We start from the raw sequence: 27909 nt of genomic DNA on the forward strand, positions 1-27909 counted from the left end.
TTAAGGGTTTCACGTATTTTTTTTTTTAAAGGGAGGAGTAAAAAATGGAAGATGCAAAAATGGAAGGAGGAACAGGTTGCCTGGTTTGCCTTCTGAAGTGTGAGAACTGGCGAGGGCTGGCCAGGCCAGAGGAGAGGCCGCCACTGGACCGGGCCCTCTGCTCACAGCTTGACATCCCCCCCGCCCCCAACCCGGCCTGCGCCACCCAGGGAACACAGCACAAAGAATACAAGAGACCAAACTCAAGGCTTCTTTCTTGTGGTTGGGTGGGTGTTTAGGTGTGCAAATGGAGGAAGCCACTCCCCACTGACATAAGGTGCCTGCCCGGGGATGCCATGCGTGTGCTCCAAAGTGACACTCCAGTCCCCCAGGGCGCCCAGGCTCAGCCTCCAGGGCCCCACGTCTCTGGGCAGCCCCTCCCCGGGGCCGGTCACTTCTCGACTTTCTTGGCCTTCTTGAGGATGTCGCACTTTTTCCGGTTGGGGCGGCGACACCGCTCGTCGATGCTGGGGATACATTCGTAATGCCACACCTCCTCCATCTTCTCCACGGGGTAGACGGCCTCCACGTAGTGGCGGATGAGGCGCAGCCGCGTGGGGTCCAGCTGCTTCTTGTTGCAGGCTCCGGAATGGTTGTACTGCAGCCGCAGGTTCTCGGCGGTGAAGAGTTCGGGGAAGAGCCTGACCAGGAGGCGGGCGGCGAAGTTGCCCACGGAGAGGCTCTGCTGCACGATCTCGCGCACCTCCTTGTCGGACAGCAGGTAGGGGGAAGGCACGGGGAAGTCGGGCGAGGGCACCACCAGCTCCTCCAGGGGGATCTTACAGAAGTCTTTGCTGCTCCTTTCCGGGGGCAGCGGGGGCCCCTCGAACTCCTCCCGGAACTTCTCGGGCTTGACCGGATATCCGGCCAGGTCGGCGCCCTCGGGGCCCGGCACGTGCACCTTGCGCTGCTGCTGGTAGGAGCGCCGCTGCTCCGTGTCGCGCCGGCGGCAGCGCTCGTCCAGCTTGCCCACGAACTCCAGCGTCCACACGCGGTCGTTCTTGGCCCGCGGATAGAGCAGCTGCACGTAGTGGCGGATCAGCTTGATGCGGGTGGGGTCCAGCTGCTTCTTGCCCAGGGAGCCGCTGCAGTTGTACTGCTTGCGCAGGTTCTCGTGGGTGAAGAGCTCGGGGAACAGGTGCACCAGGAGGCGGGAGGCGAAGTTGCCGATGGACAGGCTGCTCTCGTAGATGCTGCGCAGCTGCTCCTTGCTCAGCAGGCAGTCGGCACCCGGCACCTCGAAGTCCGGCTGCGGGATGTCCAGCTTGTCGAAGTCGATGGGCACCAGCCAGATCTTCTTGGAGCGCCGTCCGGGTCGCTCGCCCTCGAAGCTGTCCTCCACCTTGACCACGGAGATGTCGGGCAGGCCGAAGGAGTCGTAGCAGTCGTCTCTGGCGGCGTCGCCGTCGCTGCCCGCCTCCAGCCCCAGCCCCTCCAGCTCGTCGTTGAGGCGCTGGGCGCACTGCTGCCGCCAGGCCTCCTCTTCCTGCATGTCGGGGAAGTAGATCTCCGTGTAGTTGCGGATGATCTGCAGCCGCTGCGGGTCCAGCTCCTGCTTGCCGCCCTCCCCGTAGCAGCTGTACTGCTCGCCCAGCTTGCGGTGGTCAAAGAGCTCCGGGAAGAGCCGGTGCAGGAGGAACACGGCAAACTCTCCCGGGGAGGACACTTCGTCCAGGAATTCCGTGAGGTCCTGCGTGTCCACCACGTGGTCGGAGGCGATGGTGCTGCTGCGGTCCAGAGACAGGGCCTCCTCCTGGTCCTTGTTGTCCAGGAAGTGGCCGCCGTCCACCTGTTCCACTTCAAAGAAGTTGGGGACCTGGCCGCTGGGCTTGCTGTCCTCCATCTCCCGCTGGGCCCAGAAGCGGCTGAAGAAGTCGTTGAGCTGCGGCAGGCACTCGGCCTGCCACACGGCCGTGTCCTTCACCGACGGGTAGTACACTTCCACGTAGTTGCGGATCAGCTGCAGGTGCAGCGACTCCAGCTTCCGCTTGGTGGCAAAGCCGCAGGCGCTGCAGCCCCGGGAGAAGTCCACGTCGCTGAAGAGCTCCGGGAAGAGCTGCACCAGCAGGCGGCAGGCCAGGTCGCCCCCCGACAGGCTCTGGTCCACGATCTGCTTGAGCTCGGCGGCGGTGAGCTGGTACTCGGGGGGTGGCTGGAATTTGGCCACCAGCTCGGTGGGGCTCACCTGCTTCTTGATGCGGCTCACCTCCAGGGAGAGCAGGTCCACCTTGCTGTGCAGCTGGGACATGTTGGACGTGAGCGTGTTGAGCATGTAGAACATCTTCTGGATGAGGAAGTAGATGTTGGGCTCGCCATCCGCGGCCGCCCCCGAACCTCCACCATCCCGCTTGGGGGCCTCGCTGGGCAGCCGCAGCGGGGAGGGGCTGCTGCTGGAGTTGGCCTTCTCCAAGAGCTCGTAGGTGCTGAGCAGGTCCGCCGTGGGGGGGTTCTTCTTCTCCATGATCTTGTGAGAGATGCTGTACAGGGGCTTCTTGTAGGAAGGGGCGGTGGCATCGTTGCAGGGCTCCTCCTCGCCGGGCCACGCAGCGGCGCTGCTCCTGCTCCTGGCAGCTTGCTCTCCGTTGCTCTGGCAGGGCGAGCTGCTCTCCCGGGTCTGCATGCCCGCCAGGAGAGCCTGCAAAACAACGTGCCCCCAGCGTTAGTGGCTGCGCGGACTTAACTACGCTAATATGCTGAGGTCCAGGCCCCGCCCAGGGTCGGTGCTTCCCTCATCCCAAACACCCAGGAATGGATCACTAATACGCATGCGCATCATGGTGCCAAACCCCAAGGAAGGGCCCCAGCTGGACCCAGAAGGCACACCTTCCTAGAGAACACCATGGCTGGACTTCCTGCACCACAGCCTGGCAGGAGGTAGGGCACAGATGCTGACAAGGCCAAAGAAGTACTGGTCCAATGACAGGAGAGAGGCCACAGAAACACATGGGGCCTGTGGCTGCTGGCCATGGGCAGGTCAGCTCACTCCTGTCTCTAGAAGCCCCCGAAGACAGCCAGAGGGTCGTTTCAGTTTCCGTGCCTCTGGGACAGCGGGGAGGCCTATGGGGAAGATTTCTCTACAGTGCACCGGGCCATGCACAGAACTAGGGTCTGCTGCCGACTCTGTGCTGCCCAGACTCACTCTTACCTCAAGTCAGAAATGGGCTGGCCCAGAGCACCACAGCTTGTGCACTGTGACATTCTGTAAGCCACGGGGCTTCTGGGGCTTATAGGTCTGTCTCCTTGCTGAGTCAGCAGCCTTCCTTAGCCAAAATGCTCCAAACCTCCTTAGACCAAGGTTCTGGGAGAGAATGAAACTTTACCTTCTCAATTTACCCAAGATGACAACCCAGAAGTCCATTCTTGGAGGCTCAAGCTACCCTTCAAAGCTTCTGCGTGTGAAGCCAAGCCCCATCATCACCTGGGAACCAGAGCTTGCACAGCTTTTCTTAACCCCTCGGCAGACTCCGCGGGGAGGGGGGGAGGTGCACCGACTACTACTCCGGCTTAGACTCAGGGCCTCCAGCTCTCTCTTAGCTCTATGGCTTAAGGTTAGAGTTTTTACCAGGTGATCTGCACCTCTACTTCTGGCTTTTGGCTAGCTTAACTAGAGATAAAAGTCTTGCATTTGACTGTCTGGGCTGGCTTCAAACACGGATCCTTATATTTCAGCTTCCTAAATATCTAAGATTACCATCACTCTACTGTATGGTTTAATAGATTTAATTTCTCTGTATATGGAGGACAGGTGATGTGTGACAGAAGTTCAGAACCATTTGGTAGAGAAGGCTGGGTAGAGTGAATGCTTACATGTGCAAGTTAGTGAATGCTTACATGTGCAAGTTCAATGCCCAGTATCACAAAATAAACAAAAAAACACAAACTTGGGGCTGGGAAGGTGGCTCAGTGGTAGAGCACTTGCCTTGCATGCTCGAGGCCCTGGGTTTGGTTCCTCAGCACCACATAAGAAAAAAAGCCGGAAGTGGCGCTGTGGCTCGTGGTAGAGTGCTAGCCTTGAGCTAAAGAGCTGAGGGACAGCGCCCAGGCCCAGAGTTCAGGCCCCACGACCGGACCAAAAAAAAAAAAAAAACACACAAACTTCAAAATCAATTTTTGTGAATAAGGATAGTTTTAAGTGATTCTGAACAGCCTATCTATATGCAAAACGAGTATCAGTTATAGTCCAAACTTTACACTTTATACAAAATTAACTTAAAATGGACCATAGACTTAATCTGAAGGGAAGAGGAGACATTGTCCAAAAAGAAATGTACTTGCCAGGCACCGGTAGCTTATGCCTGTATTCCTAGGTACTCAGGAGGCTGAAATCTAAGGATCACAGTTTCATACCAGCCCAGGCAGAAAAGTCCCCTTAAGATTCTTATCTCCAACTAGAAAACTGGTAGTGCCGTGGCTTAAAGCAATAGAATGCCAGCCTTGAGCAAAAACCTCAGGGGCAGTGCCTAGGCCCTGAGTTTAAGCCCCACAACCAACAACAAAAAAAGGAATGGTTCAAAGCCAACCTAGCCTGGGCAGGAAAGTCCATGCGACTCTTATCTCCAACTAACTAATAAAAAGCCAGAAGTAGAGATATGGCTCAAGTGGTAGAGCACCAGCCTTGAGCAGAAAAGCTAAGAGACAACACTCAGGCAAGGGGACTGGAAGAGGGAAAATATAAACATATAAATAAGATGCTCAGTAGTAGTTTCATGCAAATTAAAGCCACATCACTCTCACCAGGATGAGTGTAACCACAAAGACAGACAACACTGATGCCCGAGAAACAAGACTCACACACCCTGCTGGAGGCAATGCAAAATGGGGCAAACACTTTGGGACACAGTTTTGCAAAATGTCTTTAAAAATATACATGGACCATATGATGTAGTTATGTTGTGTCTCAGATTTTATTTACCAAGCACAACAGAAGACTGTGCACACAAGTGTTTATGGAGGCCATATTTGCAAATAGCTCCAAACTGGAAAGAATGAAGCTTTTATCAAAATAAATAATATAAATTATTAAATTCATGCAATATGATTGTACTCAGAAATTAAAAAAAAAAAAAAAAAGAGTCAGGCCTGGAAAAGTGACTTCGTGGTAGAGTGCTTGCCTAGCATGCATGAAAGCCCTGGGTTTGATTCCTCAATACCACATAAACAGAAAAAGCCAGAAGGGGCGCTGTGGCTCAAGTGGTAGAGTGCTAACCTTGAGCACAAAGAAGCTCAGGGACAGTACCCGGGTCCTGAATACAAACCCCAGGACTGGCAAAAAAAAAAGTCATAGGTGACAGATTGCAAAAATAACTATGCTGAGTGAAAGAAGCCACAAGAGGATCACAAAAACCAAGGCTGGTGCTGGGGCTTAGTGGTGGAGCACTTTCCTAGCATGTACAAGCCACAGAGTTTGATCCTCAGCATGCCCCTTGTGAAGAAGCCATGCCATAGGATATGTATAAAATTCTACATTACGTAAATATAACTATAGTAAAGAAAACAGTTAGAGTAGCCTGGGGATGGCCAAGAGGATACGCGGGGGAAAGGGATGTGAGAGCTTTAGTAGTTAATCTATAAATAACTGATGATTGATACACACATCAAAGCTCATCGATGTGTGTACTTTAAATTGTACTCGTCACGGTATTTCAGTTATACCCTGATAAACCTGTTTTTGACAAGTTGAATTTGACACAGAAACCATACTGGAATATATTTTGGTAAGGTTTATTAAGTAGTCAGGCTAATTAGTGAGCACTGGCAGCATCGGGGGAACATGGAGGCTTGAAGCTCAAAGCCTTTGCTTCCACTGATATGTGTATGCCTCAGGTAAACAGAGACAGGACTGGAACAAGAACCAAGTGCAGCTTGGGATGCTTCTTCCACACCTGGGTATATATGCGCTCTTTCTGTTTCTCCCTCCCTCCCCCCTCCTCTCTCTCTCTCTCTCTCTCTCTCTCTCTCTCTCTCTCTCACACACACACACACACACACACACACACACACACACACATACCCTGAGAAACAGGAAGAGGAGTGGGCAGAACAGAAAACCTTGACCCCCTAATGCAATGTGCTTTGAACTATAGGTTACTAGAAGACAAAATGGTCCACTGGTCATTATCACTGTAAGAAAAAAAGAGAGAAGGAAAGAAGTAAAAAATCAAAAAGAAGAAAAAAAAAAAGAAACAGAACTCAAAGCAGAGCATGCTGAACAAAGTAAATAAATTCTGGCACATCTTGCCTTATTTCCATCTTAGCGTCTATGTACCTAGACTGTGCAGGTATCCCACGGCGGAGCAGCTGCACTGCTCTGGGAGGTGGGCTCAGACCTGTGATCCTGCTGCCAGAACTGCCCTAACAAACTCACAACGCCTCACTGGCTCATGCCGCACAATGCATTCTCCTCTTAGCAATTTCTCCACCCTACAGTTGTATTACTTCAAAATAATGCTGAAGGTGCCAGGGATCATGGGATTACTATGAGGCTTTACCAATACTTAACCACCTTAGGAGCTATTTTAGAAAAGCTATTTTAGAAAAGGACCCTTAAAAGCAGTCCCTTTGGTATTTAAAGTAGAATTTGTACAGTAAGTCACATACTCTGCAGCAAGAGTATGTGTTCTGAGTTGGCTGTGTACAGCACCAGCCTTGATCAAAAAAGCTAAAGGATAGCACCCAGGTCCCAAGTTCAAGCCCTAGTAGCAGCGCACGCGCACGCGCGTGCGCACACACATAAGTATAGGGAAAAGTTACAAGGGAACTGACCGAATACTAACAACTGCACTGAGCACATCCCACAGAGGCAGGAGAGGCAACTAGAAATGGCTTTGGCAGCTGTCAGCCTTCTTAACACAAAATATTCCATTTCCAAGGCATGTTAGGAGCATTGCTGTCAACAGAAACTCTGACTCTACAGCTTGAACAAAAGCTGGAAAACAGTAGAGGGCAACGTTTCCCACCCCCAGAAACCTCTACTACACAACCCAACATCCAAACAACACAAGCCCCAGAGAACAGCTTCTTCCACATCCCCACACTGACGTCCTGTCAGCTCAGAGCTCTGATTCATTCCACAAACGCTGCCAAGGCGACGATGGGCTGGCTGCACTCGCTGCCAATGATAAAATCTCAGCTCAGCTGTCTAGGAGTATCAAGAAATCTTTAAATCTGGGCTACTTGGCACCAGGTATCTGGTTGACACTGTTCCCAATTCTCCGAGGCTCCTCTTCCAACCATATGGGGACTCTGCGGCACAGCTCAGCTCTGCAATGCCAGCAGCTCGCTTAGATCTTGATTGAACACCTGTAGACTCACCAAGGAATACCCCAATTTCTCAGCTGGAAAATGGGGTGGAATGAAGAGAGGCTGATGCTGTGATCTAGTCAGGGGTAAGCAGATCATCAAGGAAGGATCCAGGCCTCCTTGCCAGTCTCATCCTAGAGTCTGGACCACAACAGAGATGTTCTAAGTATCAGACATCTCTGTCAGGCCTCCAGAACCAAGAGCTGTCATTGAACGCAGTTCAAGGAGTGACTAAATGGTGCCCAGACAGTCAGCAAAGTGGAACACCAAGAAAGCAGCATGCCTTTGAGAAGCGGAAGAGTGGAGAATGAATGTTACCTCAAGGGCAGGCCACGCGCAACAGCAGCGAGGGGCTGCCACCACCTTCCGGGGAGAATCTTGAATTTTCCATTTCAAAACAATTTCCCACTTTCAACACAATCTTCCTTTTCTTTCTCCTTGTCAGTGACTAGAGCTACCCAATAAGATGTCTGGAAGAGTTATCTGCCCCCAGTCCTAGGAAAAAACTATTCCCAGTGCCCAGACATTGAGCAAGGTCCTGGGCACAGAGGAATGAGACATGGTTTCTTCTCTTATGGCCTTCTTCTCAGGCCACCCCTCTGCTGCCAACAGCAAGTGGTGAGGATTAAAAATGTGCTAAGGAGCCGGGCGCTGGTGACTCACGCCAGTAATCCTAGCTACTCAAGAGGCTGAGCTCTGAGGATCACGGTTCAAAGCCAGCCCGGGCAGAAAAGTCTGTGAGACTCTTATCTCCATTAAAACAACTAGAAAACCGGAAGTGGCGCTGTGGCTCAAGCGGTAGAGCACTAGCCTTGAGCTGAAGAGCTGAGGGACAGCGCCCAGGCCCAGAGTTCAAGCCCACGACCAACAAAAAAAAAAAGTGCTAAGGAACCCCCAAAAGCAAGAACTTGGTGAGACAGCAACTACAATGAAAGGCGAAGAGAACAGAAGAGACAACAAAATAGTAGTGCACGAGGCCCCTGACAAACTTAAGCAGCCCTCAGGGGCACTAGCACAGTAATTAAGTGCATCTGGTCCAGAATGGAACAGGCTTGGAATGTGAACTTCTCTGAGTCTCCTAGCTGGGAAAAGGCCCAGCACCTCTCTGCCCCTTACAGCCCCCTGGCTTGTCCCACAGATGCTTAGATAGATCTGCATTGCAGGAGTGAGATAGCATGTCTGTTATCCCACCTCGATGATGTTGTAGAATCAAAACAAACCAACCACTGGGTGCTGGTGGCTCACACCCATAATCCTAGCTACTCAGGAGGTTGAGATCTGAAGATCACAGTTCAAAGCCAGTCCGAGCAAGAAAGTCTGAGACTCTTATTTCCAATTAACTATCAGAAAACCAGAAGTGGTGCTGTGGCTCAAGTGGTAAGAGTGCTAGCCTTGAGCTGAAGAGCTCAGCGACAGTGCCCAGGCCCAGAGTTCAAGACCCACCACTGACCAAAAAAAAAAAACAAAAACAAAAAAACCCACAAGCAACCCAGCAGAGCAAACCTGGATTCTCTGCCTGGCATACAGCTCTGAGTATCACGATCACAATTGTGAAGGAAACACAATTACCAATAAAAACTCGGGTACTCACTTCCCACATCGGCTATGCTTGCTGGGTCTGCAGCCCTTTAGTGAAGGTGCCAAGTTGAGTCTTTTTTTGGTCGGTCTTGGGCTTGAACTCTGGGCTTGGGCGCTATCCCTGCGCTCTTCAGCTGAAGGCGAGCGCTCTACCACTTGAGCCACAGCGCCACTTCCAGTTTTCTAGTGGTTTATTGGAGATAAGAGTCTCACAGACTTTCCTGCCTGGGCTGGCTTTGAACTGCGATCCTCAGATCTCAGCCTTCTTAGGAGCTGGGAAGGTGGCTTAGTGGTAGAGTGCTTGCCTTGCATGCCTGAGGCCCAGGGTTCGATTCCCCAGCACCACATAAGCAAAAAGAAAAAAAGCTGGAAGTGGCGCTGTGGCTCAAGTGGTAGAGCACTAGCCTTGAGCTGAAGAGCTGAGGGACAGCGCCCAGGCCCAGAGTTCAGGCCCTACGACCGGACCCCCCCCCCCCCCCCAAAAAAAAAAAAAAAAAAGGATCTCAGCCTCCTGAGTAGCTAGGATTACAGGCGTGAGCCACCAGCGCCCGGCTGTCCTTTTATTTTTTATATTAGCTTACATTAGTTATAGTCCTACATTAGACTTTTCCAGGGAGGGTTTATTTTTCTTACAGTATTTTCCTAGATATCACTCCTAAGACACATCAGCACTGATTGCAGTTTGTACATGACATACCTTTAGCACTGAAGTTACCATCCGAACCCTCCTGACCCCCATTCTGCTCTCTCTTCCTGAAGTGGAAGGCAAGGACAAAGGTGGTCTATGGGAGGGGCTCGGCTAGAGGTGTCCAGGATGGCATCCAGCAGCCTCCCTCAGAACTCGCACAGTGGCCTGGCTCTGAAGGATGTGGAGGAGGGGGCTGAACACTGGACATGGGAATGCGAGTCAAAGTGGGTTCTGGGAAGGCAAACCATTTGTGAAGGGTGGGCCCCAGGCCAGACTCTTCCCATGGGCAAGCTCAGTGATTCCATAAGAAGCCCGAGCGGTGAGTGGGGCAATCCACTAGTATCTTCTCAGCAACATTTGACATTTGCCACACATGGGGAATGAACGAAGTGACAGAGAGCAGAAAGCTGGGCTTCCCTCCTGACTCCACACACCAGGAGCAAGGCTGCCCGGCTTGCATGCCGGAGTTGGCTCACTAACTCCTTCCTCTCTGGCTTGTTACATGGATTAAACCAAGTAAAATATGGAGCAGGCTGCTACTTGTAGACTGGAGCTAAAAACTGCCTTTGTTTTCTATTTTCTGAGGTGCTGGGGATTGAGGCCAAGATTGAGTTTCACCCCTACCTTGATAACTGCTAAAATCTGATCTTCCATTCTTTTTCTTTCTTTTTTTTTTTTGTCGGTCGTGGGGCCTGAACTCTGGGCCTGGGTGCTGTCCCTCAGCTCTTCAGTTCAAGGCGAGCATTCTACTACTTGAGCCATAGCGCCACTTCCAGCATTTTCTGCTTATGTGGTGCTGGGGAATCCAACCCAGGGCCTCATGTATGCAAGTAACACTCTACCCCTGAGCCACCTTCCCAGCCCCTGATCTTCCATTCTTTGATGACAACTCTTTCCAGGCTCCAGGTTCCTTGTGACTCAGTACAGAGGGCAAATGCTAAGAAACCTGCATATTCCCTGCCATCACACACAGCAGGTTCAGAAAACAGGCAATTTCGCATGGTGGCTGGCTCATGTCAGTAATCCCTACACTTAGAAACTGGACACAGGAGATCATGAGTTCAAAGTCTAGGTACTGTGAGCTCTCAAAAGAACATTGCAAAGAAAACTCAGGGAGAAAGACAAAAGACAATTCCATCCAAACCAAGACTGGGACTATATGAGAATATAAATATATACTATAATTTCATAAAATCGATGAGCTATTTACAACTTCATAGAGTTGGGAAAGTATTGACTTACTAACACAATGAGTTTAACTTTTTTTTGTTCAGTTGTGGAGCTTGAACTCTGGGCCTGGGTGCTGTCCCTGAGCTCATCAGCTCAAGGCTAGTGCTCTACCACTTTAAGCCACAGTACCACTTCTGGTTTTTGAGTGGTTAACTGTAGATAAGAGTCTCACGGACTTTCCTGCCTGGGTTAGCTTTGAAAAGAGATCCTCAAATCTCAGCCTCCTGAGTAACTAGGATTACAGATGTGAGCCACCAGTACCCAGCTGACTTACATAAACTTTGAAAAGAAAATACTGCATTAAATTCACATGAAAACTTTCTACAAGCAGTTCAAAGAATTTCAAAAAGTAAGTTTATACTTACATTATTTTTATAGAATAGAAAGGAGGATAGGGACATTCCCTTACATACACCAAATAATATTTAACAAAGTGATAAAACATTCAAATAGTCAGGTGCCAGTAACTCACACCTGTAATCTTAGCTACCAGGGAGGCTGAGCTCTGAGGATTCCAGTTCAAAGCCAGCCCTGGCCTAGTTACTCACGAGCCCAAGATCTGAGGATCTCAAGACAGGAAAGTCTGTAATATTCTTATTTCCAATTAACCATCAAAAAGCTGGTAGTAGAGCTGTGGCTCAACTTGTAGAGCGCTAGTCTGGAGCAAAAGAGCTCAAGACAGGGCCAAGACCCTGAGTTTAAGCCTCAGGATGAGCACAAAACATAAAACAAAGAATCCTTACCCAAAGTCAGGACTCAACATATATTTTTCTATTCCCCAACCTAAAGGAGTTGGAGTAGATCGAATGTCTTCTGCATCCAACCCACTGAAAAACATTTTCAGTGCCACTTTAGTATATGAAGCTCAGACAAGTCACATTAGAAATACTCAAAGGCATTTTTGCTCATTCTTCTCCAAACATTGCAGTGCCCAAATTTCCAAGTTCAAGGTTACCTCATCTCGATTCCCACCAGCCTTCATGTGACACCCAAGACAACTGCTCAACCATAAACATACTAGACTTCTAGCCTACTGTGAGATCTGTTCTGAATGGCTATGCGCTACTGAAGGATTCAGCTACAACATAATCCATAGCAACTTTCTCTTTTCCTTTCTGCTAAAGAAGAAACTTCCTTCTTCACCATCACATTGTGACAACAAAAATGTATTGAAAAAAATATATATCTATGGGCTGGGAAGGTGGCTCAGTGGTAGAGCGCTTGCCTTGCATGCATGAGGCCCTGGGTTCCATTCCTCAGCACCACATAAGCAAAAAGAAAAAAGCCGGAAGTGACGCTGTGGCTCAAGTGGTAGAGCGCTAGCCTTGAGCTGAAGAGCTGAGGAAGAGTGCCCAGGCCCAGAGTTCAGGCCCCACAACTGGACTCAAAAAAAAACAAAAAAAACAAAAATGTATTGAAAGAATAGAGAAGCCGGATACTGGCTCACTCCTGTAATCCTAGCTACTCAGAAGGCTGAGACCTGAGGATCACAGTTCAAAACCAGCCCAGGCAGAAAAGTCCATGAAACTCTGCTCTCCAATTAAGCAGCAAAAAGCCTGTGGCTCAAGTGGTAGAGCACTAGTCTTGAGGGGAAAAACAAAAACAAAAACAAAAAACCTCAGGTATAGTACCAAGGCCATCAGTTCAAGCCCCAGGACTGGGGAAAAAAAAAAATCTACTTTCTAGACACTGCAGCCGAGATGGAAGACCATATATGAAACTCTTCTCAAGCCCAAGGAATTGTCAGTTGCACAGATGCCTTATTAGTCAAGAGATTTAGCCTTGGATCAGGGTAGCTTAGAGCCCAAACAGAGTGAAGGGTCTAGGCCCTCACCTCAGGTATCAGCCGCCTCCTCTTCACGCTGGGCACCGCGTCTGGGTGGCCATCACTGCCCAGTTGCCTTCTCTTGCCGGAGTCATGGAGGGCAATGAAGACACTGTCCAGAGGGTTTTTCTCAGAAATCCTGGAATTCAACGAGCAGTCCAATGCTGCATCTTCAGCCTCTGTTTCCACCTTCACAATGTTATTTTTTAAAACTGTAACAGAGACAAAATAGAGCTGAGCAGGAGAGTCAGGCCCACCTGGAAAACCAGGGTTCCCTGAGCAACTAGGGCTGCCCTAATCACAATAATCCTGTGCTTTCCAATGATGTGATCTTTATCTTAGGACACTAGTGCTGCTAGTGTCATTCAGAATGAGTTCTGAATGTCTCTTTTGGAGAGACATGGTAAGGTAAATAATTAAGTATTTCCTAGCTTCTCAGAAAGCTGAGATCTGGAGGATTACTGTTCCAAACTAGTCTAGGCAGAAAAGCCCACAATGCTCCATCTCTAAGATATCCAGCAAAAAGCTGGCTAGGTGGTATAGTACAGCTAAGCAAAGTGTGAGGCCCTGAGTTCAAACCCCAGTACGATCACAAAGAAGCAAGTAACTCTGAAAAAATACATATGATGTGCTGGGTGCCTGTGGCTCACACCTGTAATCCTAGCTACTCAGGAGGCTGAGATCTAAAGATCATGGTTAGAAGCCAGCTTGGGCAGAAAAGTTCCTAGTGAGACTCTTATCTCCAATTAACCACTTAAAAACCAGAAGTGGTACTGTGGCTCAAGTGGAAGAGTGCTAGCGATGAGCACAAAGAGGCTCAGGGACAGTGCTCAGCCCCTGAGTTCAAGCCCCACAACTGAAATACATATGATGCTTTTAACAAGAACAAAAAAAGTTCAACTGCAACTTAAGAAAAAAAAAGCTGGCTGGGAATGTAGCTTAGTGGTAGAATGCTTGCCTAGCACGAAGCCCTGGGTTTGACTCCTCAGTACCACATAAATAGAAAAAGCCAGAAGCACTGTGGCTCAAATGGTAGAACGCCAGCTTGAGCACAAAGAGGCTCAGGGATAGAGCCCAGGCCCTAAGTTCAAGCCCTAAAACCAGCAAAACATAAAAGTGGGCCAGGGCGATGTCCCTGGGCTTCATTTACTTAAGGCTAGTACTCTACCACTTGAGCCACAGTGCTACTTCCTGTTTTTTCTGTGATTAACTGGAGATGAGTCTCATGGACTTTCCTGCCTGGGCTGGCTTTGAACCATGGTCCTTAGATTCCAGCCTCCTGAGTAGCTAGGATTATAAGCATCAGCCACCGGCACCTGGCTGGGGAGAGGACTTTTCATTATATAACTTTAAAATATTTTGAACTGTGTGACTTTTTGACCTATTCAAAAATATTAAAAATATATTTTACCTTCATCTACATCTTCACTGAAATCAGTTGAGTTCATCTTCTATTCCACTATGAAAAGATAAAGACAAAGTTTTGTTTATTGCATGAATTATTTAATGTTCTCAACATTCCCTAAGCCCAGCCTGGCATGGAGCTTCGAAGCAAAGGTAAAAGGTGATGAGCAACAGCATGGTGGAGGGACAGGCCCTCATGTCTCACACAGACTTAGGAGCCAAGCTGGGCCCCCTCTCCCCCGAGAAGGCTACAAGACTTCTCACGATTCAGAATATGGCCAGCCCAAGTGGAGATGTGAGAGGAAAACATACCAGATTCAGACCTAGCAAGGCAAGGCAGCTCTGTGAGAAATGTTCTAGATTAATCACACATGAATATTATATCCTTTAGGACTTACTGGGGTACATAAAATACTTCATTAAAATTAATAGAAATTTTAAATGTGGCCTGGTGTGGTGCTCACACCTATAATCCTAGCTACTCAGGAGCCTGAAATCTGGAAGACTACAGTTTGAGGCCAAGCTGGGCACAATGTTTTCAGGATCCCAGTCCAACAGAAAAGTATATACACCTGTCATCCAAGCTATGGCAGGATGCAGAAATAAACAAAAGGATGACAGCCCAGGCTGACCTTACCTTAAAAAAACAGAGTGAAAAAGGGCCAGCAGCATGGTTCAAGTTGGCCTGCCTGGTAAGCATGAGGCCCTAAATTCAAACTCCAGTACCATGTTTTGTTTTGACAAGGGACGGAAGGAAGGAAGGAAGGAAGGAGGGAGGAAGGAAGGAAGGAAGGAGGGAGGGAAATTTAAAATTACATGGCTGCACTAGTCTTCTTGGTAACCAACGAGGAGGGAGAGGCACTGTGGTGGTGCAGCGAAGGCTTTCAGAGCGCTCTACGACAAACCAGGCAGGAGTGATCAGGAAGCAGGAGGCGGCAGTTCTCTTTCCAGACAGGGGGGAACTGACATGGAAGTACTATTAAGCCTTTGGAGTTCCCAAAATTCCATGAACATGTCCATCAATAGCATAAGGTACAATCAGATACAAGCATTCCAGTACATTCTAGGAGAGGCCTCAGAGTCTTACAGAGGTGGATGGAGGCTCAGGAAGGTAAAGAACTTGTGGAGATTCCCCTGGGGCCTGCAGTGTGGTGTGATAGACAGCTGTGGGGGCCAATGGGGTAGGGAAGTGGTCCTCTCCTCCTGCAGGATCAGCATGGAACTAGAACATGAGAACACAGAAAGTCCCAGGGTATGAGACGAGAAGGAACCCTGGGAAGTACTTCAGGAGTAGAGGGTGGGGAAACGGCAGGGCATAAATAAGCAGCAGGAAGGAAAGGGTGGTCAGAAGCCCAAGTTTACTGGCAAGAACTCGGGGGTTTCTGTAAAAATTACAACTCATAGCTAGTCCCCAAAGCTTGGAAATTTTCTTCTCTTTCTTTTTTTTTGGTCGGTCATGGGGCTTGAACTCTGGGCTTGGGCGCTGTCCCTCAACTCTTCAGCTCAAGGCGAGCGCTCTACCGTACCACTTCTAGTTTTCTAGTGGTTTATTGGAGATAAGAGTCTCATGAACTTTCCTGCCTGGCTGGTTTTGAACCGTGATCCTCAGACCTCAGCTTCTTGAGTAGCTAGAATTACAGGTGTGAGCCACTGGCGCCCGGGTTCTTCTTTTTTTGGGGAGGGGGGGTAGGGGGGTCCGGTCATGGGGCCTGAACTCTGGGCCTGGGCGCTGTCCCTCAGCTCTTTACCTCAAGGCTAGTGCTCTACCACTTGAGCCACAGCGCCACTTCCGGCTTTTTGCTTATGTGGTGCTAAGGAATTGAACCCAGGGCCTCATGCATGCAAGGCAAGCGCTCTACCACTGAGCCACCTTCCCAACCCCCCTCTTTTTTTTTTTTTTTTTTTAACTTGGTGTAGGTCTTGAACTCAGGACCTGTCCTGAGCTGTCCCTGAGCTCTTTTGCTCAAGGCTAACTAGCACTTTACCACTTTAAGCCACAGCTCCACTTCTGGTTTTATTTTTTGTTTGTTGTTTTGTGGGTTGTGGAGCTTAAACTCAGGGCCTGGCCACTGTCCTGAGATCTTTTTACTCCACGTTCATCTTCTTGGGTTTTTAGTGGTGGTAGTGGTGGTTGTGGAGATTGAACTCAGGGACTTGGGCACTATCCCTGAGCTCTTTTTGCTCAAGGCAAGCATTCTACCACTTTGAGCTGCTGGTGCTACTTTCAGTTTTCTTGATTAACTGGAGATAAAGAGTCTTATGGACTTTCCTGCCCAGCCTGACTTTGAACCTCTGATCTTTAGATCTCAGACTCCTGAGTAGCTAGGATTAAGGGTGTGAGCCACCAGCCAGTGTACACTATGTGTGAACTACTAACTTGAAGGGAGGGATGGGCGGGGAAAGGAGAATGATGGAAAGGGTGACACTGACCAAGATGCATTGTATCTATAATCAGATCCTAGAATTGCAACCCTTTTGTTTAACTACTTGATCATAATTTAAAAAAATAAATAAAAGACACTCGGGCCAACTTGTGAGGGTGGGAAGCATGGTGTGGAAAGCGCATAGCCATTACTAATTACTGACAAACCCAACCGGACTTGAAATAGCGGGACCTTTAATCACTTGGTTTTTTCCCATTATACAAAGCTAGGAGCTGGGAAGGTGGCTCAGTGGTAGAGCGCTTGCCTTGCATGCATGAGGCCCTGGGTTCAATTCCTCAGCACCACATAAGCAGAAAAAGCTGTGGCTCAAGTGGTAGAGCGCTAGCCTTGAGCTGAAGAGCTGAGGGACAGCGCCCAGGCCCAGAGTTCAGGCCCCATGACCGACAAAAAAAAAAAAAAAAAAAAAGCTAGGAAGTCAACTTCTACATGTTTTCTCAACAGACTTCTGAAAGAGCTGAGCATCAAATTATGTGTAGAGATTCAAACTCAATTGTTCAGGCTACCCCATCAATAATAACATCCTTCAAAGTTGACTGGGGATATCTCAACTATGTAATTAAAAAATGCCATAAAGCAACTGGAAGGCAATATGCCAAAATGTTCATTACTTCCAATTGGATTTTCCTCTATTTCCAAATCTTTGATGTGATCATGCAAGTCTGGCTTTGCATGTCTGTACTGAGACTTGAACTCAAGGCCTTGAGCTCTCTCACTTGGCTTTTTCCCTCAAGGCTACTACTAGAGCCAACCTCCATTTAGGCTTTTTGCGGGTTAACTGGAGATAAGAGTCTCAGGGGCTTTTCTGCAACCCTCAAAAATGTCAGCCTCCTGAGTGCTAGGATTACAGGCACCTACCACCAGACCAAGCTTCATTTAAGTGTTAAATATTTAAAATATTCTGGGTAATAACTATAGAGGGCTCTAGATATTCACACACATATCCCTTCACGGAGGGGCCCAAAAGTGTAACTCCCCAAACATGTAAAATACTACTTTATCAAAACACATTCCAAGCAGGGCCACACTGGCTCACACCTATAATCCTAGCTACTCAGGAGGCAGAGATCTAAGGATCACAGTTTGAAACCAGACCGGGTAGAAAAGTCCCTGTGAGACTCTTACCTCCCATTAACCACTCAAAAGCCAGAAGTGGTGCTGTGGCTCAAAGTGGAAGGGCATAGCCTTGATTAAGAGCTCAGAGACAGTCCCTAGGCCCTGAGTTCAAACCCCATGACCAACAAAAAAATAACAACAATGAATTGCAGGAAATGGAAACATGTTGTTGTTGTTGTTATTTTGTTTTCCTTTTAGGGGGCACAGAAATGGTGGGAGGAAGGGTGAACAAATGCAGTTATGGTATTTAATATACACTACATTAAAAAAATGAACTATGCAACTTGCGGGCAGGGACAGGAGGGGAAAACTATTGTACTCATTCCCTGACTTAAGAAATTATAACTCCCAGGCCAGGCGCAGGTGGCTCATGCCTGTAATCCTAGCTTACTCAGGAGGCTGAGATCTGGGGATCACCGTTCAATGCCAGCCTGGGTAGGAAAAGTGTGTGAGATTCTTATCTCCAATAAACCACTCAGAAAACCGGAAGTGGTGCTGTGGCTCAAGTGGTAGAACACTAGCATTGAGCTGAAGAGCTGAAGGACAAAGTATAAAGATATTGTTGGGCACCAGTGGACCATGCTTGTAATCCTAACTACTCAGGAGCCTGAGATCTGAGGATCAGGGTTGAAACTAGTTGGGGCAGCAAAGTCTGCAAGACTCTTATCTCCAATAAACTACCAAAAAGCTGGAAGTAAAGCTGTAGCTCAAGTGATAGAGTGCTATCCTTGAGCACAAGAGCACAAGGACAGTACCCCAAGTCCTGAGTTCAAGCCCCAGGAACAGCACAAAATAATAATAATAATAATAATAATATTGATGCTGGGGGCTGGTAGTATAGAAGAGTGGCACTGCACATGCTTATCATGCATAAGGCCTAGCCTAATCCCCAGCACTAAGAAAATAAAATATACAGGGATGGGAATGTGGCTTAGTGGTAGAGTGCTTGCCTAGCAAGCATGAAGCCCTGGGTTCAATTCCTCAGTACCACATACACAGAAAAAGCCAGAAGTGGAGCTGTGGATCAAGTAGTAGAGTGCAAGCCTTGAGCAAAAGAAGCTCAGAGACAGTGCCCAGGCCCTGAGTTCAAGCCCCAGAACTGGGGTGGGGGGGCGGAAGGAGGGAGAACCTGTCCCATTAGGAGATATGTCTCAGGGGCCAGGAATGGAGAGAGATGAGTACAGAAGAGGCCAGGCTCCGAGAGTGGCTCTGTGGCAGAAGAGCCCAGGCTGAGGAAGAACCTTTTTCTGGGTTGCAAAAAAAGGAAGGAGTCTAGAAGGGCAGCTGTGAAGTGAGTAAGTATGGAATCATTCAGGGACCCGACTCTGGGAAACTCTCTTTAAGAAGTGGGGAGGGAAATGAAACCCTTCTCAAGCAGGGGCAGAGAGTGTGGTGATTTCTGGCAAAGCCCTTGGCCCACAGGATCCCTGTCCCTTCTGTAACTGGCCCTTTGGTTCCAGAGGAACACACTCTCTAGAGCTGCCCACGGGCCACAGAATGGCCCAGGGCCCCCTTCAGAGAAGACACACTGCCTTTGTGACAGTTCAGGAGGCTAATCAGAGCTGCCAGAAGCTTGTGGCTGCCCCAAGTCACAAAGGACAAGCATCAGGCCCAGAAATGGGAAGTACTTGGGTTTCCTGAAACTTCAAGGTTCAATCCCAGCCAACTGACTCAGGTTTCTGTCCAGTAGAATCAGATACAGCGGCCTGCCAGGTTGGAACTCACCAGGGGCCCAAGGTGGAGGTCAGAGAAGCTGTGACTACCCCCATCCCATTCCTGACCTCAAGCCACTTGGGACAACTGTTCCTTACCCCTCCCCCACAGTTGTAACGTGAAGGATTGCTCACTACCAGATTCCTTTGAGAATGTAAGTCTCAGAGTAGAAAGGTGACTAGAATCCAAACAATGGGGACATACAAAGGGAATGTGCTAAGATCATTTTAAGGATGAAACACCTCACACTTGTAATCCTAGCCACTCAGGAGGCTGAGATGTGAGGATCAGTTTGAAGCTAGCCTGAGAAGAAAAGTCTGAGACTCTATGTCCAATAAACCAGCAAAAAGCTGGAAATGGAAGTGTGGCTCAAGTGGTACAGTGCCAGTTTTGTATGGAAAAAGCAAAGGGATAGCACCCAGGCCCTGAGTTCAAGTCCCAAAATGGCTCCCCATCCCATTCCATGGCACCTGTGGGCAAGAAGCCAGGTGAGCCCTCAGAGGATCAAAGCAGGGACCATGTGCAGCAGCCCTTGAAGAATTCCTTGCTGGGGCTGGGAAGGTGGCTCAGTGGTAGAGTGTTTGCCTTGCATGTATGAGGCCCTGGATTCGATTCCTCAGCACCACATAAGCAGAAAAAGCCAGAAATGGCACTGTGGCTCAAGTGGTAGAGTGCTAGCCTTGAGCTGAAGAGCTGAGGGACAGCGCCCAGGCCCAGAGTTCAAGCCCCAGGACAGACCAAAAAAAAAAAAAAAAGAATTCCTTTCTGAATGTCAGGCAAAAAATGCTGGCTTAAGATCAAAGAGACAAATGGCACGTGGTCTCCCTGGTATGTGGATGTTAAATCCAAAATGCAAGGAGATATGGCAAAGTAAAAAGGTCTCAAGAAACAAAGAACATCTGCTTAATTTGTCATATAATTTCTAAATGACTCCATACTCTTGACCTCATATATGGTCTGTGTGTGTGTGTGTGTGTGTGTGCGCGCGTGCGCGTGCGTGTGCACAATCTGAGATAAGTTAGGAGGAAGGCACAGAATCGGAGGGAAACGGGGAAAAAATACGAGAGGCCCATCAGCAGCACTGCACATTGATGAAAACGAACTAAGCAACTCAAGGGTAGCAATAGAAGGGAGGGAATGAGAGGAAGAGGGAGCAGCTTACACTAGGCAGAAGGAAAGAAATGTATATATCATCTGATATAGAAGAAATAGTTGTATTATCAAAGCTTATAGAATTCACAAAATTTATAGGCCATGATAATGATAATTTGCCTCGTGGTTAAAATTTGTATGTGACTTTAAGTATCACTATCCCAAACTACTATGAAATTTGTGTGTAATCATCTAATCTCAATTTCTTTTTTTTTGGGGGGTCCGGTTGTGGACCTGAACTTTGGGCCTGGGCGCTGTCCCTCAGCTCTTCAGCTCAAGGCTAGCACTCTACCACTTGAGCCCCAGTACCACTTCCGGCTTTTTTCTTTCTGCTTATGTGGTGCTGAGGAATCGAACCCAGGGCCTCTGGCATGCAAGGCAAGCGCTCTACCACTGAGCCACCTTCCCAGCCCCACCTAATCTCAATTTTAAAAAATTAAAAAAAAAAAAGCTGGCTTTGTCAGGCTCATGCCTGTAATCCTAGCTACTCAGGAGGCTGAAATATGCGGATCATGGTTCTAAGCCAGCCCAGGCAGGAATGTCCGTGAGACTCTTACCTCCAATTAACCACCAGAAAACTGATGTGGTGCTGTGGCTCAAGTGGTAGAGCACTAGCCTTGAGCAAAGAGCTGAGGAACAACACCCAGGCCCAGAATTCAAGCTCCACCACCAACCAAAAAACATTAAATAAATAAAATGCTGGCTTTTAACATAGTCATGTATGAAGAGCTTTCAGCTCAGAACATCTAACAGATGCCTTGCTTAGCTCTCCATCTCAGCCTTGGTTTCTTCTTCTGTGCAACAGAGGTGACCACATCTACCTCATCGTGGTTGTAAAAAGGAGAAAGAAAATGCCTGAAAAACACCACTCAGTGTGACTTATTATAAAGTTTGAAGGAAAAAAAAAAATTTAAGTGGATTTTAATGATATATCTTTTAAAGAACTGCAAAATTAAAATGGCTTAAAGGTTTATAAAAGTTTATTAACTTTTCTTCAAGTGAAAGAAACAAACTGGTGGTGGGGGAGGGGATCAACTGAATTCTCTCCCTGTGGACAAGAAGAATGTTCCCATGCCACAGGCTCTTGAGGCGTGGCATCGAGGGTTCGCAGGTCAGCTGAGCCTCGGAGATCTCAGCTCCTCGTCCACAGCAGTGGCATCTTGCCCTGGGGCCTTGCAGGACATGTCTGCAATTTGCTTTTATTTTTAGACACATCTGCAAATGCAGTTTGAAAAATACCAGTCCTCACAAGACCAGGACGATTTTCCCGAGTTTTCCTAAAGCTGCAATTGTTGCTACCTCTCTTATTCAGCCAGAGCCATAACCTCATCCTCCAGAAGGCAGCGAAGCGCAGCCACGATGCTGCTGCCCACCTGCAATTTGGTGTCCAGCTCTTGGCCAGTGATTTCTGGATCTGACTAAATGCCACATCTCCCTCGACTAATAGGTTCTTCTTGCAGACTTGACTACCTCCTCACACTTGGTCTCCAGTATGGGAAGGAGAGCACATTCCTGCTTGTACCGGGAACTGAGTAACTTTCATGTTCTTAGGAGGTACAGGGCTCCTAAGAACTACTCACTTGACTCACTATTCACTTGACTTCATCTTGTGACCCATGAGCTAATAAATTCTGGACAAAGTCTGGTATAACTTGTAACTTACTGAGCACCAGGCTTGCGTGTATAATGACTTTGCTAGCTCCTTGCATACACTAACAGATCCTTGCATAAGTGTGCTTTGTAAGCCAGGTACTGGTGGCTCACACTAGTAATCTACTCAGGAGGCTGAGATCTGAGGATTGTGGTTCAAAGCCAGCCCAGGTAGGGAAATCTATGAGGCCCTTATCTCCAATTAACTACCAAAAAAACTGGAAGTAGAGCTGTGGCTCAAAGTGGTAGAGTGTTAGTCTTGAGTTAAAGAGCTCAGGGGCAGTGCCCAGGCCCTAAGTTCAAGCCCTATGACTGACCAAAAAAAAAAAAAAAAGAATAATTTGTTCAATGAAGCAATTTATGTTAGCTAGGCACTGGTAAATTATTGCCTATAATCCTAGCTAATCAGAAAGTTGAGATCTGAGATATCAGTTTGAAGCCAGCCTGGGCAGAAAAGTCTGTGAGAGTCTTATCTCCAATTTACCAGCAAAAAGTTAGAAACTGAGGTGTGGCTAACTTAGTACTCAACTTTTTTTTTTTTTTTTTTTGGGGGGGGGTTCGGTCGTGGGTCGTGGGGCCTGAACTCTGGGCCTGGGCGCTGTCCCTCAGCTCAAGATTAGAGCTCTACCACTTGAGCCATAACGTCACTTCCAGCTTTTTTCTTTTTGCTTATGTGGTGCTGAGGAATCGAACCCAGGGCCTCTGTCATGCAAGGCAAGTGCTCTACCACTGAGCCACCTTCTAGCTTCTAAAAAAAAAAAAAAAAAGCCTATGAGTTTGAGGCCCTGAATTCAAGTCCCAGTGCTAGAACAAAAACAAAAATACTAAAACAACTAACTTTAAATAGAATAAAAACAGAAGGAGTTATTGAGAAAACTTTTGTTATAAAGTAACTGTTTGTCAAAGTCTGGTTTTTAGACAAAATTCAGACTAACATGCCAAGTGGCAATTACCCCTCAGGGCCAATATAGCCCTGCCTTGTTTAACTTGCTAGAGACAGGATGCTAGCCTCTCTGCGTGGCCTGGGCGGGGCTGTAGCAGCTACTTCCAGGAATGACACAAGTAATGAAATATGGACTGAAATCATGATACTCAGAGACACTGGAGAAAGAAACTGAGAACAAGTTGATGCTCCTCCCAAAGCACATAAATACTCGTTTTTGGTATGTGTGTTTTTACTTTGACTTTTGTTTTCAAGCCAGGTGTAATCGTTCAACAATTCAGAACTTGAAAGGCTGAGACAGAAGGACAGACAGTAAGGCCAGTCTATACTATGTAAGTAAGAGTCTGTCTCAAAAATATTTTTTTGCCAGGTGCCGGTGACTCACGCCTGTAATCCTAGTTACTCAGGAGACTGAGGTCTGAGGATCACGGTTCAAAGCCAGCCCAGGCAGGAAAAGTCTGTGTCACTCATCTCCAATAAACCACTAGAAAACCAGAAGTGGCGCTGTGGCTCAAGCCATGGAGCTCTAGCCTTGAGCTGAAGAGCTTAGGAACAATGCCCAGGCCCAGAGTTCAAGCCCCACGACTCACAGCAACAACAAAAAAGTCTCTCAGACTTTCCTGCCAAGGCTGGCTTTGAACAGCAATCCTCAGATCTCAGCCTCCTGAGTAGCTAGGATTATAGGCGTGAACACTGGTGCCCGGCATGACACTGTTATCTCCAATTAACCACCAAAAAGCTGGAAGTGGAGTTGTAGCTCAAGTGGTAGAGCTCTGGCCTTGAGCACAAAAGTTCAGAGACAGCACGCAGGCTCTGAGATCAAGCCCCCAGACGGGCAATAAATAAATAGATATATAACTCTAAGTAAATTCTACTTAGTTCAGGAGTGCACACACACGCATGCATACACACACACACACACACACACACACACACACACACACACACACACACACATTCTCTCTCTCTCTGCAGAAAATCTTGTTTGGGTATATACAGTTCTATAAAAGTTGAACTGAAAAAAAAAAAGTTGAACTGTAGGGCTGGGAATGTGGCTTAGTGGTAGAGTGGGTAGCTAGCACGCATGAAGCTCTGGGTTCGATTCTTCAGTACCACATAAATAGAAAAAGCCAGAAGTGGCACTGTGGCTCAAGTGGTGGAGTGCTAGCCTTGAGCAAAAGGAGCTCAGGGACAGTGCCTAGTCCATGAGTTCAAGCCCTAGGACTGGCCAAAATAAAAGATGAACTGTAAGGGGCTGGGAAGGTGGCTCAGTGGTAAAGCGCTTGCCTTGCATGCCTGAGGCCCTAGGTTCGATTCCTCAGCACCACATAAGCAAAAAGAAAAAAAAAAAAGATGAACTATAAATACAATTAAGTGGATAAAGTTCCACTATCACAGAGAAACTCTACAAAATAATTACACCAAATAAGCTACCCAATAATGAATACAATATAATTACTATTGATGACATCATATATGTCAAAAGTAAGGGCCACAGAAAGTACTGACCTCCTATACAGGAACATCAAATTCGTTTCACTGGTTAGCCATCAACCTTCATGTGTTTTTACACTGTATAAAGTATTTAAATTCTCATTGTGGTGGTATTTCTAGACAGCTCTAAAAAGTGCCAACTGGGACATTCCTGCACAGCATTAATTTCTCAAATTTGTGAGGGTGGCACCCAACATTACTTACCCTGCCACGCCTTAGCCAATGTAAGAGATGATTAGTTACCAAGAGACCCCTAAATGGGGCATGGTGTTGCATGCCTATAATCCCAGCCCTGGAGTGGGGAGGGGATGGGGCTGAAGCAGGAGGATTATAGGCTAGCTTGGGATACATAGTGAGACCTTGTTTCAAAGAAAAAAGAATGGAGATGGGTGTCAGTGGCTCCCGCCAGTAATCCTACTTACTCAGGAGGCTGAGATCTGAGGATCTTGATTCTAAACTAGCCTGGGCAGGAACGTCAGAGACACTCTGCAAGTAACCACCAGAAAACCGGAAGTGGTGCTATGGCTGGAGTAGTAGAGCGCTAGCCTTGAGCTGAAGATATGAGGGACAGCGCCAGGGCCCAGAGTTCAAGCCCCATGACCACCACCACCACCAACAACAACAAAGGAACGCTTTCTTCGGGTCCTAACTGGCTTCGCTTCTCGTTATGTGACAAAAAAAGGGGGGGGAGGGTGGAGGAACACTTCTGCTTCTGGTTAAATATTTCTTCAATAAAGAAACGAATCCAGGCTGGGAAGGTGACTCAGTGGTAGAGCGCTTGCCTTGCATGTCTGAGGCCCTGGGTTCGATTCCTCAGCACCACATAAGTAAAATGAAAAAAGCCGGAAAAAAGCGCTCTACTACTCCAGCCACTTGAGCTGTGGCTCAAGTGGTAGAGCGCTAGCCTTGAGCTGAAGAGCTGAGGGACAGCGCCCAGGCCCAGAGTTCAGGCCCCATGACCGACAAAAACAAAAAACAAAGCACGATACGATTCATCAAAGCCCACGTTGGATGACAGGTTTTCTATGACAGATGGGGTGGGGGCAGAGGGTCCTGGAGCTTGAACTCTGGGCCTGGGCGCTGTCCCTGAGTTTCTTTTGCTCAGGGCTAGTGCTCTACCACTCGTTCCATTTCCGGCTTTCTGAGTAGTTCCTTGAGATAAAGAGTCTCAGGGACTTTCCTGCCGGGGCTGGCTTTGAACTGAGATCCTCAGACCTCAGCTTCCTAGGCAGAGGCAGAGCCCAGCTATCTTGACAAATCTAAATGGCTGTTTTGTCGTGTGTCCCCGTCTCGGCCCCACCCGACCCAGTGGATTTGAGCGCCAGGTACACACCTGCGTGAGCCCATTCGGAGGAAGAACAGCGCCTCGGACCCCATCTTTTGCAATCCTAGAGGCTCTCCCGACTTACTTAGCAAACATTTATTTAAATGAGCACCTTACAAGTTATCAGACTTGAGAATGCCAGACGAAGAAGAAGGCTCGCGTGGACTCCGGGAGGCTCACCGGGCCCCGGAGGTGGGACACAGGCCCGGAGACACCTCCTCCAGCCCCGTCACAAGGCGGCTGCGGGCTCGCCGCGTTCCTCGGCTGCCCGCAGCTCCGGCTTTCACCCGACCTGCTGCCCCGTGCCACTCGGCACGTTTGTAGAAACACCTCCAAAAGTTTCTTTAAGAAAGTGCAACTGCGTCCCACATGCTTCACCTAAGCCCTGCAGATAACCAGCATCCTTGCCTGCCCGGCCCGCTTCCAAACTCCTTCCAGACGGGCCATCAGACCGACTCCACGGACCTCGCTCACAACTCCTTGTTTACTAGATGAAAAGTGCACGGAAGACCTCGGGGCCATGCCTGTGCCTGCACGGCACCTTCCAGTCCGCGCGCCAAGTCTGCGTGGGACCTCACGCCAAGCGCGGTCACGAGGGGCGTCGAGCGCCCCGGGCTCCGGTTCCCCCGCCGGCCGGCCGGGAAGGCCTTGCGCCAGGCCGGGTGCACACCCGAAGCGCCGGGCCCGCCTCCAGCTACGGGGCAGCGGGAACCACGCACCGCCGTGGGTGCGCCGGGATGGCGCCGCGCCCCCTGGCGGCGGGGTCCGACCTTTCCGCTCCCGGCCGCCGCCGCCGCCGCCAGTCTGCCTCGCTCCATTTGCAGACACCGGGGGTAGCGTCCCTCCGAGCGGCGGCTCCCCGGCCTCCCGTTCCCCGCTCCCCGCTCGGCGGAGACCCGAAGTCCCCGCCCCCTGCTCCGGCTCTGACACCCCCCCCCTTCCACACGCGGCGCCGTCCCTCCCCGCCGCAGCCCGGCGGAGCTCGGGCACCCAAGAGCCGCCGCGGGCTCCACACAGTCCTCCGGCGGCCCCGGCCGCTCCATCGCGGCCGCCCGGCGGGGGTGCGAGGCCGGCGCGCGGCGCGAGTGGGGCGGGCGGCGGCGGCGGCGCGGAACGATCCACTGCGCGTTCCCCCCTCCGACGAGGCGCGCGGCGCGCGTGCTCCCCGGAACGCCATGGAGCCGCGGCGTTCCGAGCGGGCACAAAGGGGCGCGCGGCACAATGGGCGCGGCGAGTCCGTGGGCGCCGCGCTCGGGCGGCGCGGGCCCCGCACCGGGGTGGGCGCTGCTCCTGCGGGCGGGCGGGCGGGCTGCGGCGGCCCCCCCGCGTCCCTCCCCTGCGCCCGCCCCCACCCGGCGTGGATAGTGCGGCCGCCCTCCCGTCCCAGCGCCCCGCCGCCGCCGCCGCCGCCGCGCGGCCCGCCCGCCCGCCACTTACCTGGAACACGAGTTCTGTACTTTTGCGGAGCGGGTCGGCGCCGAGTTGGGGCGCCACGTGCGGGCGGGGTGGGGGCGCGGGTCCAGGAGTGGGGGGCCACGCGCGCCGGGGACCTGGCCGGGGCGGCCCGCGGAGTTGCTGGGGGCGGCGTGTATTTTCCCCTCTCTTTGTGTGTGTCCGTGCGCTGCGCTCTCGCGTGACGTGACGGGACTCCGTGTGTCATTTCCGCACAAGGACACAGGAGCCCCCGCGGCAGTGGAATCGCAACCCCTCCGCCCCCACCGCGCCGCCCCTCCCCCTCAGCGGGGCACACGCGGGACGGCGGCGGCGCTCGGGCGGGATCGGCGCGGCGGGGCGCCGGGGCCGCGCACCGGGGCGCCGGCAGCGGCACGGCTCCGCTCCGCTCCACGTGGGCCCGCGCGGCGGGGCGGGAGGGCACCCACGGGGCGCCCGGCCCGCGCTAGCGAACAATGTGTTCGGCACGCCGAGTGCTGTGCCCCGCGTCCTGCCCCTGGAAACGTGCTTCCCAGACCCTAGACCACGGCCCGGAACGCTGCTTTTTCCACTTTTACTCCC

The 27909-nt window shown here is 49.9% G+C and overlaps 1 protein-coding gene across 1 annotated transcript; it reads right to left on the reverse strand.

Moving 5' to 3' along the window:
- Positions 1-27593, reverse strand: Bend3 (BEN domain containing 3). Its single transcript, XM_042696790.1, has 4 exons — positions 27334-27593; positions 14071-14118; positions 12669-12871; positions 1-2674 (listed from the first exon to the last, which is right to left on the reverse strand). Exons 2-4 carry the CDS (start codon positions 14105-14107, stop codon positions 431-433), a joined length of 2484 nt encoding a protein of 827 aa, XP_042552724.1. The 5' UTR covers positions 14108-14118; positions 27334-27593; the 3' UTR covers positions 1-430.
- Between the last annotated feature and the right edge of the window lie 316 nt (positions 27594-27909).

The sequence above is a fragment of the Dipodomys spectabilis genome, unplaced genomic scaffold (assembly GCF_019054845.1).
Source record: "Dipodomys spectabilis isolate Male_0828 unplaced genomic scaffold, ASM1905484v1 ptg000001l, whole genome shotgun sequence".
Taxonomy (NCBI): Eukaryota; Metazoa; Chordata; class Mammalia; order Rodentia; family Heteromyidae; genus Dipodomys; species Dipodomys spectabilis.